General features: G+C 36.7%; 1 protein-coding gene across 2 annotated transcripts in view; it reads left to right on the top strand.

Annotated features, from left to right (window-relative positions):
• EML5 (EMAP like 5) overlaps positions 1–21,367 on the top strand; it is a gene marked incomplete at its 3' end in the record, with an annotated part of 166,907 nt that overhangs the window by 105,591 nt on the left and 39,949 nt on the right. For both annotated transcript variants that reach the window (XM_081228976.1, XM_081228975.1), the window contains exons 21-27: positions 3,711–3,852; positions 14,422–14,574; positions 15,302–15,433; positions 16,479–16,567; positions 17,358–17,534; positions 19,501–19,702; positions 20,408–20,534. In XM_081228976.1, the coding sequence (XP_081085102.1) occupies positions 3,711–3,852; positions 14,422–14,574; positions 15,302–15,433; positions 16,479–16,567; positions 17,358–17,534; positions 19,501–19,702; positions 20,408–20,534 (1,022 nt within the window). The remainder of the gene's footprint in view (positions 1–3,710; positions 3,853–14,421; positions 14,575–15,301; positions 15,434–16,478; positions 16,568–17,357; positions 17,535–19,500; positions 19,703–20,407; positions 20,535–21,367) is intronic.

Below are 21,367 nucleotides of genomic sequence, written 5' to 3'. Positions count from 1 at the left end.
TAAAACACAGCAGGTGAGGTAGTATTTACTCTAATGAAAAATTGTCCTCATGCAACTCTGTATAGTAACACGTTTTGGGTTTGCCTTTTACCCTGAAAAAGAATTATGTTCTTTCTTAATATAGACTGATTTCTTCTCCAACCCCCACTTCACTCCTGTTAAGACACCAAAGAGCACATGTAGATGAGAACATTGCACATGCTTTAAGGTTAACATAATATCCTGATGTAACAAGGAGAATAACAAAACATTTTATATTAAATTAACTGTCAGACTTTCATGTCTTACTCTTTAATTTCAGTCACATGATATTCCTTTAAAGTAAAAAGATGTTACAGTCACAGTATTTAACGTATTTATGATCTCTTGGAAAATATAAACACAAATACACTTTTACAGATGAATCCATAGATGGACCTTTTCAAAAATACAATTTCATGATTGTAAGAAAAGATTTTTAGAAGTCATAAATGACATTATTTTTTAAATATTTATTATAAAGTTTAAGATTTCACATATCTACTGTCTCCTAAATGTCAGGAACAAGACAGGATACCAGGTCTCACCATTACTGTCCAACACTGTATGTGAGGTCTTAGCCAGTCCAGTAAAACAAAACAAAACAAAAAACAATTAAAGGTGTACATGTTGGAAGCAAATGGATGACACTGGATGGATATCAGTATTTGTGTATATTATAACCCTATGCCTTGAATATTCAAGAGAATAAACTGAAAAATTATTAGAACTAATTAAGGAGTCCTACAAATTGCATATATGCAAAGTCAACATGTAAAAGTCAGTAGTATTTCTACATATCAGCAATGACCATATGACACATATGACACAAAATGGTACTCACAAATAAAACTATATAGTAACCAGAAATAAAGATGGCTAAAAATATGCAAGACGTGTATTAAGAAAACTATAAAATTTTACTAAAGGCATAAAAGATGTAAATAAATTCTGTATGATCATAATCCATATCCTAATGAGATTTTTCACAAATTCTGGAAAGATTTTGTTTAATCATCTAAAAGAGAAACTATTCAAAAATAGTCAAGAAATTTTTGAGAAACTCTCTGTGCTAGAAATAAAGATAATATAAAACTATAGTAATTAAAAGTGCAGGAATGTGTGTACACAGTAGAAGTGCATTCATGTATATACCAAAAACAACCACGTACAACAATGTTTGTAGCAGCAGTATTCTGTGGATCAGTCTGGGGGCTAGCGCCTCTTAACAATATTAAATCTTCTGATCCATGAACGTGGATCTCTCCATTTATTTAGATCTTCTTTAACTTTTTTCAACAATGTTCTATAGTTTTCAGTGTACATGTCTTGTAGTTATTTTGTTAAAATAACTAACCTCATATATTACTTCTAATAGTTTTTTGGTGATTTTTTTAGGATTTTCTGTATACTGTAAGAGATTATGTCATCTGCAAATAGAGATAGTTTTACTTCTCCCTTTCCAATCTGGATGCCTGTTATTTCCTTTTCTTACCTAATTATGCTGCCTGGAACTGCCAGTACTGTGTTGAACAGAAGTAATGAAAGTAAACATCCTTGTCTTGTTTCTAATTTTAGGGAGGAAGCATCCAGTCTTTTACCATTAAGTATAATGTTAACTGGATTTTTCATCTTTGCCCTTTATCAGGTTGAGGAATTACTCTTTTATTCCTAGTTTGTTGCTTATTTTTATCATAAAAGATTGTGTCACATATATATGGAATCTAAAAAAAAATGGTTCTGAAGAACCTAGGGACAGGACAGGAATAAAGAGGCAGACATAGAGAATGGACTTGAGGACACAGGGACGGGGAAGGGAAGCTGGTACGAAGTGAGAGAGTGGCATGGATGTGTATACACTACCAAATATAAAATCGATAGCTAGTGGGAAGCAGCCGCATAGCACAGGGAGATCAGCTCGGTGCATTGTGTCCACCTAGAGGGGTGGGATAAGGAGGGTAGGAGGGAGACGCAAGAGGGAGGAGATATGGGGATACATGTATATGTTTAGCTGATTCACTTTGTTATACAGCAGCAACTAACACAACAACGTAAAGCAATTATACTCCAGTAGAGATGTTAAAAAAAAAAAAGATTGTGTCATTTATCAAAAGCAATCAGTATATTGAATTAATTGATTTTTGGATTTTAAACCAACCTTTCATTCCTGGGATTAATCCCACTAGGTCACGGTATATAATTCTTTTTATATGTTGTTGGAATAAGTTTGCTAGTATTTTGCTGAGGATTTTAGCATCCATATTTATAAGGGATATCGGTCTGTAGTTTTTTGTGATGTCTGTCTGGTTTTGGTATCAGGATAATATTGGCTCCATAAAATGATTTAGGAAGTATTCTGTCCTCCTTGATGGCCTCTTTCCCTAAGCACATCCAGCTGCTAAACTCCATTAATTGCTCACTGATTACTCTATTGTTTCCAACATTTTCCTGGAGAATAAATTCCTTCACAGGCTAAACCAATCAAATTCAGGCTTCTTAAAAGGGACAGTTCCCTAGGTTACTGTTTGAGATTTGTTCTGAAGTTAAGCAGTCTCTTCCCGTTGTCTATGAGATTTTCCTGTTTTTCCTAGGCAGACTAGCTGGCCTTCATTTCAGCCATGTCCAGTGAGTCTGTCAGTTGCCTCCCAATTAACTTTCATCACAACCTCCATTGTTTTCAAGAGCACCTTTAGGCTTCAACTTTTCCACATTGTAGTAGATGAAGTCAGTTGCTTTGGGAAGAGGCGAGAAGCTGTTTTATGGCCTGCTTCTCTCTCTCCCAGAAAAATTTCTGATCCAGGGCTCTGTAGTTGAGGGTGAAAACAGTGGAATGCTTCCTTTTTCTGAGTGTCCCTTGCTTTAGATCTCAGTGCTCAGTTGGTGGAGAGGGAGCAAGTAGCCTCAGGTCTTCTTGAATTGACACTGAGGCCCCAGTATTCTTACTGGCCACTGCACCTAAGATAGAGCCTCCATCTCAGAATAGGGGGTGAATAGAAGGAGGGAGCTCCCACCTCTCAGCAGCAATCACCAAGAATTTAGCCTCAATAGCAGGTAGCTGGGGGCCAGATGAGAAATGCTGACCCCGGCCCCTTCTGGGAAGAAAGCTCCCCTAGTGGCTGGGGAGAGAGACAGCCCTTGTTCTTGGTTACATCAATCTGGTATGGAGTTTTCATGTCATTGAGTGGGGAAGAGGGAGAACAGGGGTGTCTCGGTTCAAATACAGTGAACTCACTGTTCTTACTGAATTTTAGCAGATTTTCTTGAGTAAATGTTTCTTCATTTGTTCTATTTCCTCGAAACCATTTCCAGAGACTTAATTTTTAAAAAATAATTTCTACCAGTTTCACTGGTGCACAGGTCTGCAGTACTCCCTTGCTCTGTCATGCAGGAAGTCCCTTCTGTATGGCAATTATTAGCATTCCAGGGCAGCCAATTCCTATTTTCTCCACATTAAACGCTGTAGGATTTTGAAGCTAATTTCAGTAGCAACTTGATTATATTGTAACTGTGGAGATAAAATTGTTACGAAGGTATTTTAAGGTGTATTCCAAAGATAAAGAGAAAAGTTTTCTTAGATTTATCTATTATTCATTATCCTATCATTATTATATATTATTGAATGTTGTCTTTAGTTTTCTTCTAAATACAAGTATCTTTAGGTTAAATTGACCTTAACTATGTTTTATTTACAGGGACACATGGAAGGAGAGGTGTGGGGTTTGGCTACACATCCTTATCTGCCCATCTGTGCTACTGTAAGTGATGATAAGACCTTAAGAATATGGGATCTGTCTCCTAGTCATTGTATGTTGGCTGTCCGGAAACTTAAAAAAGGTAAGTGCCTCTCAGACTTGAGCATAGATCAAATTGTCACAATTTTTTTTAGGTGAAATATAATTGACATAGAACATTATATTAGTTTCAGGTGCACAACATATTGATCCAATATTTGTAAATACTGTGAAATGATCACCATAATAACATCACTACGCATACTTACAAATTTTTTTTTATTGTGAGAAGAACTTTTTTTTTTTTTGCGGTACGTGGGCCCCTCACTGCCGTGGCCTCTCCCGCCGCGGAGCACAGGCTCCGGACGCGCAGGCCCAGCGGCCATGGCTCACGGGCCCAGCCGCTCCGTGGCATGTGGGATCCTCCTGGACCGGGGCACGAACCCGTGTCCCCTGCATCGGCAGGCAGACCCTCAACCACTGCGCCACCAGGGAAGCCTGAGAAGAACTTTTAAGATCTACTCTCTCAGCAGCTTCCAGCTATGCAATACTGTATTACTGTATTACTAACTGTAGTCACCATGCTGTACATTACATGTCTATGACTTCTTTACTTTATAGCTGGAAGTTTGTACCTCTTGACCCCCTTCACCCATGTTGCCACCACTGGCAACCACCAGTCTGTTCTCTGTATCTTTGAGCTTTTTTTTTTAGATTCCATATATAAGTGGGATATAGTATTTGTCTTTCTCTGTTTGATTTATTTCACTTAGCATAATGCCATCAGTGCCCATCCATGTTGTTGCAAATGGCAAGAGTTTATTCTTTTTTTATGGCTGAGTAATCTTACAGTGTGTATGTATGCATATATATGTATATACATACAGACATATTTATACCACATTTTCTTTACCCATTCATCCATTCGTGGACACGTGGGTTGTTTCCATATCTTGGCTATTGTAAATAATGCTGCAGTGAACATGGAGGTTGATACACCTTTTGCCTTAGTGTTTTTGTTTTCTTCGGATAAATACCCAGGAGTGTAATTTTTTGAGGATCTCTGTTTTTTTTTTAACCTTGCTTCAATTGGACATTATTATTGTTTCATGCAGTCAGTGTTTACTTAGATTTATCTATGCTTATGCATTTCTTTGTTCACCTTTTCTTCTTGTATCTCAAACTTTTTCTTTTGTCATTTTCTTCTAAAATACAGTTTTAGAATATCCATAATAAGGACTTGTTAGAAATTCTGTCATCTTCCTCTGGATGAACCAGTGGCATATAAGACTAGGACAGTGGGAGTGGTCTATTTTGGCAGGAGAAATATTTTATCACTGACATTGCAATTCTTTAAAAGCAAAAAAATTTTTATTCAGTTTTATTATTGTTGTTTAAAATTTTTTTTTTAATTTATTTATTCATTTATTTATTTTTGGCTGTGTTGGGTCTTCGTTTCTGTGCGAGGGCCTTCTCCAGTTTTGGCAAGTGAGGGCCACTCCTCATTGCGGTGCGCGGGTCTCTCACTGTCGTGGCCTCTCTTGTTGCGGACCACGGGCTCCAGACGCGCAGGCTCAGTAGCTGTGGCTCACGGGCCCAGTTGCTCCGTGGCATGTGGGATCCTCCCAGACCAGGGCTCGAACCCGTGTCCCCTGCATTGTCAGGCAGACTCTCAACCACTGCCCCACCAGGGAAGCCCCCTGTTTTAAAATTTTTGATTGGCAATATATTGCCCCTCAGGGGGAACTGTTTCCACTGCCCTGCCCTTGGTATACTACTAGTCTGAACATGTTTTCATTTTTTACTCTCATTCTTGAATGCTAATTTAACTGCTTCTGGAGTTCTTGATTCAGAATTATTATTCCTGTGGTTTCCATTGTTCTCTTTTACACCATTCTACAGTTCTGAGGTTTAATAACATTGTGCATGTATGTGGTTTATTATTTATTTATTCTATTTAGGATTTGTTGTGTTTCCTGAATCTTTGGACTTATGTCTTAATATCAGATCAGAAAAATTGTCTACCAGTATTACTGGCTCCTTCTAGGAGTAGATCTTTATATTAGGTTGTAGAGAAAAGTCATGATTCTGTATTTTTGTTTTTAAATATTCTTCTATACTCACTTCATTTTTACTTCATCATCATTAATTCAAGAGGAAGACAAGTGGATTTTCATAGCCTTAAAGGGACACGTATGGTTCATAACCTTAAAGGGACATGCTGGTTGACATAATTATAACAAAATACTGAAGTCATAGTGGTTTAAATATTATACAACACAGTTATCTCTTTCAAATATTCAGTAAGTAAATACTCTTTTCTTCAGAAAATGAACATGCAAGTATTATGGTCCTGAGGCTTAACATTTTATAACTAAGTCATTATAGTTTTGTTTTGTTTTTTGTGTTTTTTTTTGGCTGCGTTGGATCTTTGTTGGTACACGCGGGCTTTCTCTAGTTGTGGCGAGTGGGGGCTACTCTTCATTGTGGTGTTCAGGCTTCTCATTGTGGTAGCTTCTCTTGTTGCAGAGCACGGGCTCCAGGTGTGCGGGCTTCACTAGTTGCGGCACGCGGGCTCTAGAGCGCAGGTTCAGTAGTTGTGGCGCACGGGCTTAGTTGCTCCGCGGCATGTGGGATCTTCCCAGACCAGGGCTCGAACCCGTGTCCCCTGCATTGGCAGGTGGATTCTTAACCATTGCACCACCAGGGAAGCCCTAAGTCGTTATAGTTAATATAAACTATCCTATGAAAATTTTGCCGAATAATCCAACTAGTTATAGAATAACCAAAGTATAAATATGCAACATGAATTAATGTCTGTATTCTTAATGTGTGTAAAGTCAGTATTTTCCAAATATTTGCCAGCCTTTGCATTTTTCTGTATAATGACATATTGGAAAATTCCTGTTAAAAACTCATATTTGTGGCTTAAGCTTTTAACTATAATCAAACCTGAATTTTTTCCTCCACCCCCACCCTCCACTACCCTCTTGCAACCACTAATCTGTTCTCTGTATCAGTTCATGTACCTTTTGGCCATTTGTATGTCTTCTTTGAAAAAATGTCAATTCACATCTTTTGCTCATTTTTAAATCAATGTGGGTTTTTTTACTGTTGAGTTTTATGAGTTCTTTATTTATTTTGGATATTAGTCCCTTACCTGATATATAATTTGCAATTATTTTTCCAATTCAGTAGGTTGCCTTTTCATTTTGTTGATGGTTTTCTTTCCTGTGCAGAAGCTTTATAGTTTGATGTAGTCCCACTTGTTTATTTTTGTTTTTGTTGTTCTTGCTTTTGCTGTCAGTCAAAAAATCATTGCCAAGATCTATGTCAAGGAGCTTAACACCTAAGTTTTCCTCTAGGAGTTCTGTGGTTTCATATCTTATATTCAAGTCTTCAGTCCATGTTGAGTTAATTTTTGTGTGTGGTGTAAGAGATAGTGGTCCAATTTCATTCTTTTGCATGTGGCTGTTCTAGTTTCCCAACACAATTTATTGAAGAAGCTCTCCTTTCCCCATTGTACATTCTTGACTTCTTTTGTAAGTTAATTGACCATATGCATGTGGGTTTATTTCTGGGCTCTCTATTCTGTTCCATTGATCTGTGCATCTGTTTTTATGCCAGTATCATGCTGTTTTGATTACTATGGCTTTGTAATATAGTTTGAAATCAGGGAGTGTGATGCCTCCAATTTTGTTCTTCTTTCTCAAGATTGCTTTGTCTACTCGGGGTATTTTGTAGTGCCATACAAATTGTAAGGTTATTAGTTCTGTATCTGAAAAATGCCAGTGGAATTTTGATAGGGATTACATCGAATCTCTAGATTGCTTAGGGTAGTGTATATATTTTACTAATCCATGAGCATGGATTGTCACACACCTGTTGATAGACATTATAAAGTTCCATAGGAATTGTGGGTTCAACTCTGTGCCTTTTAGGCCCTCAGCCTCTTTCTCCTCCAATGTAGTGTGTTTCACAATAAGAAATCATCATCATACATATTTTTTATTGTATATGTCAAACCAAACTGTCAACCAGTTATTTTATCTTCTACAGTAAAATTGCCTGACAGTCAATTAGTTATGTACCAAAAATGTTTGCGGCAAAATGTCTATGGCAAAGAAGCTTACAGCAAAAATACTTGATATGATTAGATATAATAGTGAGAAGAACCACTCCCACCTCCACCTCTTGATTTCCAGACTCATGTATTCTGCCTGTGAGGTAGACAGCACCATATAATGGTCTATGCTGTGAAGCATATACCACATCCTATAAGACAAAACTCTGGTCTTTCAGGATACTGTTTCCCAAAAGGTGCTATAAATTAGTTTTCAGTAAGCCATTCCATCATTCTGTTAGTAGCCCTCTGTGGGTGATGAGGGTATGTGATAAAGTTAGTTAATTCCATGGGTATGAGCTGAATGCTGCACATCCTTCGCTCTGAAATGAGTTCCTTTATCAGAAACATGGAATTCGGTGATGGTGGATAAGGCATCCTGTGTGTCTACAGGTGGTGGTGCTAGCAGAAGCACTGTGAATAGGGAAGGTGAATCCAAAGTTCATGTGTATTCCAGTGAGGATGACTCTTTGTCCTCTCCATAATGGAAGAGGTCCAATGTAATCAGCATGCCACCAGGTGTCTGGCTAGTTTCCCTGGGGAATGGTGCCATATCAGAGGTTCAGTTGATCTCTACTGTTAGCAGGTTGAACACTCAGCAGTAGTGGTAGCAAGATCAGCCTCTGTAAAGAAAAGTCCATGTTTTTTTAACCCAAGCATAGACTCTGTCCTTGCCACCTTTGGCTCACTAAGCAAGTGCTAGCTGGCTAGGAAAAGAGACTGCCTGATGTCCATAGAGCATATTATTTTGTCCATCTGATTATTGAGAGCCTCCTCTGCAGTGGATGCCCTTATTGGGCTTTCCCTAGGCCACAAAAATCTTCACAGCCTATGCCCTTTCTGAGAGTTTTATGCACAAATCTATTTTCTAGATTTCCTTGTCTCTGATCTTCCAATCCTGTTTCTTCCATCCCTAACTGTTCATTCAAGTAGTTAACAGTGGCTAATGAATCAGCGTAAATCTGTCTATCTAGTTGTCTCTCACTACAAAAGTGGTAAACCAGATGCACTGCTTGAGAGGCTGCCCACTGGGAAGTTTTACTTTTACTGCTGTCCTTCAGGGTCACCCCTGAGTGGGGCTATGATGCTTTCAGGCAGGTACCAACATATTGTGTAGGAACATCTGTAAGTCTGGCTCCGATTTTTTCTTTCTCAGTCAGCTGATCATAATGAACACCTATGAGGCCATAGGTGTAGACTGAGAGAGGGAAGAGGCCTTGCACTATAGGATTTATTGCTGAAGGATTCTGAGCCACCTGTTGTTGATATAAATTACTTGTAACTTCCAGATCTCTCTAAGCCTGGTCTTTTCTATTCTGTGTTCAGTTGATGATAGATTGCTGTTGTGTACACCCAGTCAGTGGCTAGGTTGGTCATGTAACTTTCAGTTCATGAAAGGAAGCTCAGGACATAGAGTCACCTGATGTCCCATAGTTAGGCATTTACTTACTGTCTAATAAGACCTAGTAGCAATCCAGAAACTACTTCTCAAAAGCAAAATAGTTATCTGTAAAGGAGGGCATGGAATTTCTCCCAGTCCAAAGTATGCTTCTTTGGTAGCTTTCCAGAGGTTCCATACAGCATCCCTATTTATCATAGGCACTTTGGAGTATCATTGAATCTGCTTGATCATAAGACCAAAGTGGAAGATCAGCTTGCCTTCTCTTGTTCTGGTCCCCACTGGAAGCTTATGAGTGGCTTGATAGATGGAGAGAGCAGCTCACTCAAATGTGGTATGTGTTGCTTCCCAAAAGGCCTACCAAGCATTCTGCTCCTTTTGTTCGTGGTAGGTGATGGGAGGTGTAGCAACTTGTATTTCAGTTGGAGGGAATGTCTTGACATATTCCAGATCACTGGATCCCCAGAAACTTCACTGAGGTGGCAGGGTTCCTGAATTTTTGTGGGAATTATCTGCCACTCTCTTGATTCACTTCTGTCTTACTAAGGCGTCTAAAGTATTATGCTTGTTGCTTCCTGCTCCCCAGATCCATTCAGCATAATGTCATCAATGTAGTGGACCATTGAGATGTTTTATGGAATTTCAAGATGATCAGGATCTCTGTGGACTGTATTATGGCAAAGAACAGGAGAGTTGAAATAGCCCTGAGGCAAGGATTTGAAGGTGTCCACAGATACAAGCCAGGTAAAAGCAAACTGCTTCTGGTGGTCTTTACACATTGGTATGGAGATAAAAGCATTAACCAGGGCAATAGCTGCAGCGAAATGCTAGGGACTGTGTTAATTTATTCTAGTAAAGATCTGGAAGAGTAGCTTCAATTGGAATCATGACCTGATTAAATTTATTATCCAGAGTTATTAGCTAAAATCCATCTTATTTCAGCACAGACCAAACAAGCAAAGATGATGTGATAGGTATTCTTACCCCTGCATATTTCACGTCCTTGGTAATGTCACTGATTTTTGCAGTTCTCAGGTTTATGGTTTTGTTTCTGGTTGTCTTAGTAGAGAGAGGAATTTCCAGAGTTGTTTTTTTTTTTTTGTGGTACGCAGGCCTCTCACCGTTGTGGTCTCTCCCGTTGCGGAGCACAGGCTCCAGACGTGCAGGCCCAGTGGCCACAGCCCACGGACCCAGCTGCTTCGCGGCATGTGGGATCCTCCTGGACTGGGGCACGAACCCGCGTCCCCTGCATCTGCAGGCGGACTCAACCACTGCGCCACCAGGGAAGCCCTTCCAGAGGTTTTTACTTAGTTCTTCCTGTTGTAATGACCCTTATCCCGTGGATCACAGAGCCAGCCGTGGAGCATTCTACAAGTTGCCAAGTATATCTGTTCAAATTCAGGAATTGGGTGGGGTCCACAGACCACCTGGGTCCACTATGATTCAAAATTGGACTTAGATTCCATCTATCACATGATCACCATAAGGCCCCACTTTTACTGCTTGTACAATAGCATCTTTTAGTGTTCTTAAGAACTAGTGTCAGGGCTTCCCTGGTGGCGCAGTGGTTGAGAGTCCGCCTGCCGATGCAGGGAACACGGGTTCGTGCCCCGGTTTGGGAAGATCCCACGTGCCGCGGAGCGGCTGGGCCCGTGAGCCATGGCCGCTGAGCCTGCGTGCCCAGAGCCTGTGCTCTGCAGCGGGAGAGGCCACAACAGTGAGAGGCCCGCGTACCGGAAAAAAAAAAAAAAAAAAAAAAAAAAAAAAGAACTAGTGTCAGTTCAGAGCCCATGTCTAGTAATTCCTGAAAGTTTGGATCTTTCCTTTCCTTCAGTTCACAGTCATTCTACTAAGTGGCCACTGATCCTTGGAGAAAGATTTATGTTATACACTTGTGACAGTGCTACAGGGTTCTTCCTCATTGGAACTTGGCCTTCCTTCAATCAGGGGGCTCTGAGTATATGAATTGGCTTAGGTCTGAAAACTGGTTGAGAAACTGTGACTCTCCATTGTGGTGATTTAAGTCAGGTGTTTTAGCCACCAGGTCTGGAGTTTTTCCTACTTATAGATCAAACACTAATCTAGTAAGTTACTTATTTCGTTCCTGGAGACACCATGATTAATTAGCCACCAACAGAAATCTCCACAGGCCAACATATTCTGATTATTAGTACATCCCTGCTGCCCTTTTTGATAAAAGAATCTACCTTGTTTTTGTTGGTTAAGTGCTGCTGCTTGACCTGTTTCTCCAGGATTATCTTTTGAATCAGGGAGCCCATATTAATGGTGACATTTCCCATTCCTGACCTTTATGGGAGGACAGTCACAGAGCTTTTCAGTCATGCAGGTGCTGCCCTTAATTAATGTATTTCTCAATGCTTTCATGAAGGAACTATTTTCTAGACTTTTTCAAGGGATGCAATTGATGGGAGGGTATGCAGTTTGCATGTAAAAAATCGACTCCAACATTCTTACCTCCCTAGGGTTTTGGATTTCTTCCTGTATATCAGAGGTCAGCCCATACATCAACTCCAGCCCACCTCCTGATTTTATAAATCAGGTTTTATCAGACACAGCCATGCTCATTCTTTCATGTGTTGTCTAGGTCTGCTATTTGCACCATAGTAGCAGAGTTGAGTAGTCTGCAAAGCTGAAAATATTTACTCTCTGGTTCTTTAAGAAGTTTGCCAACCTCTGCCTTAGGGCATGCTGAGATTTGATCCAAGTTAGGGGTCTAGTGACAGCAAAGGAATGATTGTGATGGTTCTTCAGAAGGTTAAGCATCCTTGCAAGGCATCTGTTTCAGAAGGTGAGTCTTCTCAGACACTGGAGAGGAAGCTATTTGCATTGGCCAGTGAAACTCCAAATAACTCAGAAGTTCAAGATTCTTAGTTTTGTCTGAGTCCAGCCAGATGCTCCCACTCCACGGTTAAGGGTTCTCTTCCCAATCAGCAGCCTAACTTTCACACAAGAAAACTTGGTGAGTGTGTGAATTCAGTTGACATTGTAAATTTTCAGCAATATCAGCCCTGTCCGAAATTCTTTTAGGTTTGTCATTGGAAGTTCTCTAGTCAGACCATGACTCGTGCTGAGTGTTTAAAGAACCTGTGCTTGTTACTTCTTTCTGTAAATGCTCTGTGTATTCAGTGTAATCTTTTGTACAAACACAGAACTTGTGGTCACCATTATTGTTGTAATGGTCAAGGGCAGCAGCCTCTTGGACTCCCAGGGCACTCAACTTCAGTGGATACTTCACAATCAACCACAGTAGATAGCTTAGTTAATTGTTAGGCCAGTGCATACCTTGGATTGCTAGCATCCATTTCCCCTTGGCAAGGGCTCAACACTATGCTCAAGCCCAAAGAAAGGCATGACTAAACCAGTTCTGCAAATCCCATCTTTAATGGTCTGTCTCCTATGACCACTTCAGTACCAGTTCTGTATCAATCAGAGACAGAAACCACCCCAGTCATTTGAACAGGGAAAATTTAATATGGAGTGTTAGCTAATGAAAGGTGATTTAACTACTAAAAGGTGTGAAAGAGGATTCTAAGGGGTATAGAAGTAGCAGATGCAGAAAGCAGCTACCACCCATAGGGCTAGTGGACAGTGATCAAGGAATGAACTTACAGGGTGGACCCTCCGCTCTTCCCCCAGGCTGAGATTCAGATCTCTTTGGAGAAGGTGTAGGTGCCTCAGGAACATACAGCCTGCCAGTGGAAAAGAAACTTGCCAGAGGGCTGATCTAGGAGATCTGCTATGATGGCAGAGAAACCCCCCTATTCCCCCAGTTCCTGTCCCCTAATTGATCCACTGGTTACAGCACAACAGAAGGAAGAAAAGTCCCTTCCTTCTTCTTTGGCCTTGCAGGAACCCTCCAGCCCCCTCTACTGGCCAAAACCAAGTCAACTGGCAATGGAAAAATGTCCATAGGGTCCTGCTCCAGTAATCATGTAGCAGGAAAAAGGAGGGTGGATTTGGAGCTGAGAGGCAATAACTTCATATCAGGCCTCCTCCAGTTTCATGGCTATGACTTCTGTCTGTGTGCTACTACCTCCCTTATGTGTATCTCTAGCCTGTATATATCTTTTCCCTTGAACTCCAGAGAAGTAGTAATGTATCAAACTGGCTCCTTGATGTCTTCATTTGAATTTCTCACAGGCATTCATAACAGGTACAAAACCAAACACTTGTACCTCCCCTAGTTTTTCCCATCTAAGCAAATGACATCATCAATCAAACGAAAAAATAGCCTCTACTTTTCTCTTTTTCCTACTTTACTCCCAGTCGGTCAAGGTCCTGCCATCTCTTTCTTCAAAATATATACAAATCCTACCATTTCTCACTACCTCCACTGCTGCTACCCTGCTTCAGGTCACCATCATCTCTTGACTCTTAAATGTCAGAAATCACATCCTAGATTTCTAATGTATGCTTGATAATTACATGACTGCTTATTCTCAATGCATTCTGTAACTTTCCATTCTATAACAGGTGTACCCTATCCCTCCCACTCCAAACTTTATGCAAGACTCCAAAAGCCTTAGGGCTTTGAATATGCCTGCTACATCCCTTGCTGTCAAGTTAAGCCCATTTTTTGTGTTTGCCAATACAGCATTCACCCTTATTTTTTTTAAATTAATAATATTAACATCACTATTTCTTCATGTATAGTTTTGAAACATGTATAGATCTTCCAAGCTTAAACTGATAATTGCCTATTGTCAGATTTTTTTTAAATTTGAAAGCATTTTTATAAAGATGACCTTATTTCTTAAACTTCTGTTTTGTTGGATAGAAACTACTAAGGTAGCAAACTCCTGAATAACAACAGCATTTCCACATATATCACTGACTTTTTATGTTAGCCATCTCTCATTCTTTTCATCAGCTTAATTCCTTTTAAGGTAAATATCAGTACTCACTTTTGTTACATTCAGAAAAGGAAATGGTTTGTATTAACTAATGCTTGGAATGCCATACCATTGATCTCAATAGAAAACTTTATTATCTGCATCTTTATTTCTTTCTAATATTGATTAGAAGCCATAATAAATATAGGAATCCTCTTTGAAATTAAAGTTTCCTTAAGCATATACTTTTTTTTAATAAAAGAAAATTACCTGATACATGCTCTCTTTCTCTTTTAGGTGGGAGATGTTGCTGTTTTTCTCCTGATGGTAAAGCTTTAGCTGTAGGTCTCAATGATGGAAGTTTCTTAATGGCAAATGCAGATACTCTGGAGGATCTTGTATCTTTTCACCACAGAAAAGACATTATTTCAGATATTCGATTTTCACCAGGTAAGATTTCATTGAAATCATACTTGATTATTAACTTGAGTATGGCAATGAATGTATCAATGTGTGACTTTTATTAACTGTTATTTTATCTCAGAATTTTAGTTTTTTACTAGAAGAGGCAGTATAGTGAGAGGTAAAAGCCCTATATTAGATCAGTGGCAAAATATCTGGCTTACTGCCAATTCTATCCCTAAATTTTCTGTGTGACTTGGGCCAAGGCATTTCTTTGAGCTTCATTTTCCTCATTTATAATATAAGACGGATTGGATAACTGTTTTCATTATATTCTTAATGCTTTTGAAATTACATTAATTTTGCTTCTTCAATTTCCATATATTCATTGCCAATGACAAAACCTACTATAATACAGGATTATTAATGTTAAGGCAAAATTTACTTATGTTGGCTTACTTATATTTTTTCTAAATTTAGAGATTTTCTTTTTTTTTCTGGTTACATGCAAAGGATATGAAAATTACTTTGTGTATAATTTTTGATATTTTCTTTCCACTGAACTACCTCACTACATTAAAATTTTATTTCATTGTGTTAATTATAATATACATGAAAATGTTACCATTTGTCGTTTGACTCATATGTCTTGTTATAACTTAGGAAACACCTAAGAGTTCCTCCAAAAGAAAATTAAGAAAATTGACTCTAGTTGTAGAGTGTAAAAAATATTTCTAAGGGTAGAAAATTTCAAGCAAATGTGTGTCTATTACAGGTTCTGGGAAATATCTTGCTGTAGCATCACATGATAGCTTTATAGATATATACAACGTAATGAGTAGTAAACGAGTAGGAACGTGCAAAGGCGCTACCAGTTACATAACCCATATTGATTGGGATGTGAGAGGTAAGACTCTAAATAACTTACTATTTGATAAAAGTTTCATTTGACTTAGTATAGCTATTTTAGAGAAACAAGTAATTCAACAGATGAGTTCAGAAGCATTGTGAAAAACAAATGTTATTCTCAAAATGATTTCCACTACTTTATTTCACACCTAAAGATGAATGCTGTGAGTTTAGACTTTTCAATACTTCTAATGTAATTCAGATGATAGTACAGTAAGTGATAAATTCTTTAATTTGTAAAGTAATTTAAATATTATACAAACTTTTTTTAGTCATTTGTCCTGGTTTTGTCAGATAAGCTTGATATAAATAGTAACTGAAATTTTGGAAAATAGTTATGTTAACGAGGCTTTTTCTTTTAACAACAATATTTGCCCCCGCTTTTTTTTGGCCTCGTCCCACGACTTGCGGGATCTCAATTCCCCAACCAGGGATTGAACCCAGGCCACAACAGTGAAAACCTGGAATCCTAACCACTAGACCACCAGGGAACTCCCAGTTTTAATGTAATTTCCGCAGCATTCAATAAAATACATTCCCTAAAATTGTCATAGTTGTATAACATACAGAATTTAATGAGTATCTTTTTTAGCAGAATGCGTGGCATATGGCAATGTTTAATAATTTAGATAAATGCTAAATATTTTAAATGCTCCATTTTCGGAATTTTTGTTTCAGATAGTCACGTATATAAATCTAGTATTGTAAATTAAAGTTTTTCCAAATGCAGTTTAACAAAATACTCTTTAAAAAAAGGTTTCAAATTTTATTTCTTGGATTTTTACGAGTAGAAATATGCAAAGGCACTACCAATTACATAACCCATATTGATTGGGATGCATAACAACAGAAATAGATCACATATACACACACACAAATTAAGCCATTTATGAATTTAATTACGTTATTATATATATGGTTGACTGCAGAGGAAAATGGTTTTTATGTTTAAGCTTAATTTTTCCCATAAAAGTTAAACATCATACTAACTGTATATGTATTTATATTCTATATATGTGTGTATTTTTAAATTTTTTTTTAAGGAAAGCTTTTACAGGTCAACACTGGTGCTAAAGAACAGTTATTCTTTGAAGCTCCCAGAGGGAAAAAACAAACCATCCCCAGTGGAGAGGTAGGAAGATAGTAGTGCTTGTAATGTTGATATGACTAAAAGTGGTTAGAAAGCTGATGCCTATCTGGGTAAAGGAAGAGATTCTATATTAAGAAAAGGAATAAATTGCTTGCTTGTATGTCTAGCTCTTCTCTAATTACTTTCCTCAAAGGATAAGAAGTATGCAATAGCATGTAAAAGACATGCCATCTAAGATTGGAGTACTGCATGTCTATCAAATCTTTTGGAACCCATGTGCCTAAGATGCTTATTGGCAAATTCCTGTTTAAGGGGGAAAAAAAAGAAAAAAATGTGTTTGGTTTTGTGGCTGACAATATTAGTAAAATTTTTTGACATGGCCAAGGAAGAGAAGCTAAACAAATACAACGTGAAAGTAGCTTAATAAGGAGAGGGACTGTAAGTAAAATTCTTAATTTCCAGTAATGATTAATTGGAAAATATGCTTGTAACCTATTAGTAGAAGTTTAGACATGAAGTGTAAGAATAAATTTCTTGATTATTCTAAAAGCAGAAAAAGTCTTATATATTATCACTGTATGTTCTGCATCTAGAACACACAGTGGATATATAATAAATACATCTTGAATAATGTTATGTTAAAATTTTTCTGTAGGAACTAGTGGACTTGGGAAGCTACAAAACCAAGACAGCTAATAATTAAACTGTTTTTATTAAAATTTTAATTTTATTTGTGACATATATAATTACAAAGAAAAATATTCAGATTTTTTGTTGTTAATTTTTTAGGGTTAGATGTTATAACCTTAGAGCATTTTTTTTTCTTTTTTAGGTAGAAAAAATTGGTTGGGCATCATGGACAAGTGTGCTTGGTTTATGTTGTGAGGGAATTTGGCCAGTAATTGGAGAAGTCACAGATGTAACTGCCTCTTGCCTCACCAGTGACAAAACAGTCCTAGCTACTGGGGATGATTTGGGATTTGTGAAGTTATTTAGATATCCTGCTAAAGTATGTGTTTTTCTTTAATTCTCCTAATGATCATAATTATAAAAATGGTTAAGGTAATGCCCTTTCATAGCATTTCTTTTTGTAATATGAATATTACACATGGAATATGTAATGTTGTAATATGAAAGGTTCAGAATTACATTTCCTATTCTTGACATCGTATTTATAGCTTTTATCTAGAAGTAGTATTATAATTATGATCCTGTGCCTTAAGTTATATATTATATTGTACAGTTTCTCAGTATTGAGCAGTGTCCATAGCCCTTTTAGAAGAAACATTCTTTTAGCCCTAATATTAAATAATTTTAGTATTCTTTTGATTAAATATATACTATTAACAGGAAATATAAACTTTTGATATTTACAACCTTAACATTTAAAATGTTCTAACAAATTAAATACAAAATACTATAAATGACACTACCTATAAAGTCAAAATAACTTTGGTTTAATGTGATGAATGATGTTATTTTCCTAAAACCAAACTGTAGAGATTCTTTGGAATGTGCATGCCCATGCTACTGTGTGCTGACTAAATTTTTTATTGCTTTCCTTTATTCAAACCACTGGGAAACATTAGGCTTTCACTTAGCACAAAAATAAAATTCATATATCAAGTATAGATGCATTTATTTCTTAATTGTCACAAATTCAGATATATGTTGTAATCTAGCACCAATATGAACATAAATATAAATTTGAAATATGGCACTGAAATCATGATATTCAGTGCATGGAGGTCTTAATTAACTGCTCATATGAATATTTTTAGATCAGCATCGAAATGAAAACACAAGTTTAAAAATTCCCGTAGAGAACTCAGGCACCCAAGAAAATATTTCACAAATCCTTGTTTTAGATACACTTAAGTATCTGTATAAGAATGTGTTCCAATAGAACACTTATTAGTCAAAAACGTCATTCTCAATATTCTAGATGGTATAGGAACCTTAAAAATATGTTCTAGGATATTGGTCTGCAGATTGCTTCTTCACCTTACTGTAGCAAGAACCACAAAATCTTAGGGAAGCTACCCTATTACAGTGTTCTGATGACAGATTCCCCTTCTATTTCAGCTAATTTTTATTAAGAGTCTTCATTTCCAAAGAATTCACTGATTTAGCTATTACTGTGTTTTGTATATTTAAGACATTTCTTATTTTAACGCCCTTGAAAAGATGTCCATCTAAAACCTGCTTATGATATGTTGATCTGAAATTTACTTACGAAATTTGGCAATGCTAGTGTTTAGATTTAAAAGTTGCCAGTATCTATAACTTGGATTTTTCTTTATATTTACAAGAAAAATACATTCCTATGTGTAACATCTGCTTATAAACAAAAACACTAAAGAACTACGATGAAAGATATTTACTTGGGTATATACAGAAATGTTTGCTAATTACTTTTTGTTAATATGGCTGTGCTGTATGTACATAGGCATTTATATACTGATTTTCCCAGTTATTTTGTCTATTTCCAACAATATGTCTGCATAGCCATTGTTTTAACAGATATGTACTATTCCAAAGAAATCCACCATAATTAACTATTGCTCTATTGAATATTTAAGGTATATAAAATGTTTCACTGCTATAAGTAAATACTGTGGCAGCTATTTTTTACACAGAAAATGTCTTAGCATAGATCTCTTAAAGAGGGATTGGTGAGACAAAGGTCAGCATTTTCGTGCCTTCAATGTAGAATGCCAAGTTGATTTCCAAAAAAGTTATGCCCATAGTACTAGTAATGTGCAAAACTACTAGTTTTATCCTGTCCTCATCAGGTTTGGGAATTGTTATTTTTTATTTTAGTGAGTTTCAATATTTTCTCTTTTTTTTTACAAGGTGCCTTTGTAATGATTAATTTCCAATCACAGATTAAGAAAGAAATTCAAAATTATAACAATGTTTTCAAGTAATAAAATTTCTCAGAAAGATTTTTTGAATTTTTTTTTTACCTTTAGGGAAAATTTGGAAAGTTTAAGAGGTATGTGGCCCATAGTACACATGTCACAAATGTGCGCTGGACTTTTGATGACAGCATGTTGGTTACCTTAGGAGGTACAGATATGTCCTTAATGGTTTGGACAAATGAACTGGAGGGATATCGAGAAAAAAGGCCTTGTGATAGTGAAGAATCTGATATAGATTCTGAAGAAGATGGGGGTATGTCATTTTAAAATATTTTAGTTTAACAAAAACATAGAAAAAATTTAGCACAACTGATTTAAACTGTGGAAGTTAAATAAGTAATAATAATGCTTGAATAATAGTGGTTTTAGTCCTTTCGGTCTGTTTAACAACAGAATTGGTTTTGTGAATCAAAAACAACAGGCTGTCATATACTAATAACTTAGATATTCTTCATTTACCAATGAATGATAATCATACTTTAAATGAGTACTGTTAAAATAAATTTATAGCATTGAGCCTCATATTTTAAAATAATTTTGTTTTTTTCCTAATATACCAGTAATACCAGCTCATTACAGAAAAATTAGAAAGTATGTTTTGCAATAAAAAACAAACACAGCATCCATAATTTGACCACTTGGAGATAACCTCTGTTTAACATTTGGGGTATACCCATAGGGGTATGTGTATTTATATACATTATATTTTTTTAACAAAAATGACAGCATATTGAGTTTATTTTTTGTAGCTTGCTATTATCACTTAGCAATACTTTGAGAACTTTATCATTAAATATTCTTCTACATTTTACTGGCTGTGTGTTATTGCATAATTTGATTATAACACAGTGTATTAAACTTATTTCGTATTGTTGAACATCCTTGTATCCAATTTTTAGGATCATAAGTGAGCTCCTCAGTTATAACATAGAGAATAATTCTTATATTTTGATGTTAGGCTATGACAGTGATGTCACAAGGGAGAATGAAATCAGTTATACCATCAGAGCCTTATCAACAAATATTCGCCCAGTGTTTGGAATCAAGCCTCATTTGCAACAAAAAGAACCCTCAATTGATGAGAGGTAACAGTCAAGTTTAAAACTAGATGAAGAAAAAGATATTGGTATTAAAACTTGAATTGATTGTTTAACTGAATGAGTTTTTGCAAAAACTCAGTAACAGTGGTACTCTTGCATTTTACAGTCCCCAGCACCTCTTAGAAAGCATGTTTGTCCTTAAATACTTTTTGGTAATGACACTGTCTTTTGCAAGTAGCTTAGGGAATGATGCTACATATAAAGTCTATATGATTAAAGGAATCTTATTTGCTAACTTTTATAAATATATGTGATAGGGTTTCAAGAAGTAATACAAATTGAATCCAATACTTATTATGTTTTAGGAAGCACATGAGCAGAGAGATGATTAAATTTTTAAAAGGCCTTTTTATCCATGTGCCTTTGATCAAGGATAGAAAGTCATTATTTAAAATTTTTCCAAAAAGGCAAGTTGAAGTATAGCTTGTTTCTAATGGGAATTATTGGTCTTTGTCTAGAATCAGCAAATCAAAAATAAGGCTATGTGCACTGCAGTTTTATGAGGAAAGAGAGAAACTGTGAGCCTGATGCTTTTAAAATCATTAGAGAAGATAGAAAGCAATAAAGAGGCATATGGATCAGTGAATGGCATGGATTTCAGAAATGAAGAGGTTTTAAGAAATGATAAAGGAAAAATTATTCAGAAACTACATTGAAGAACAAAGAAGCAGTGGGAGGTAGGAACAGCAGTGACCTCTTCTGTAGAAAGCTGTGATGAGGAAAACGTTATTATAAAAAGTTAGTATTTGAGGGAAAAGCTAAAAATGAAAGGGAATTCATTCACAGTGAACAGAATTTGTGGAAAATTCAAGTGAATG

Source organism: Mesoplodon bidens (genome assembly GCF_964165515.1).
Source record: "Mesoplodon bidens genome assembly, chromosome: 3".
Lineage (NCBI taxonomy): Eukaryota > Metazoa > Chordata > Mammalia > Artiodactyla > Ziphiidae > Mesoplodon > Mesoplodon bidens.
The sequence above is the reverse complement of the archived record's forward strand: the minus strand, read 5'-3'. Positions and strand labels throughout refer to the sequence as shown.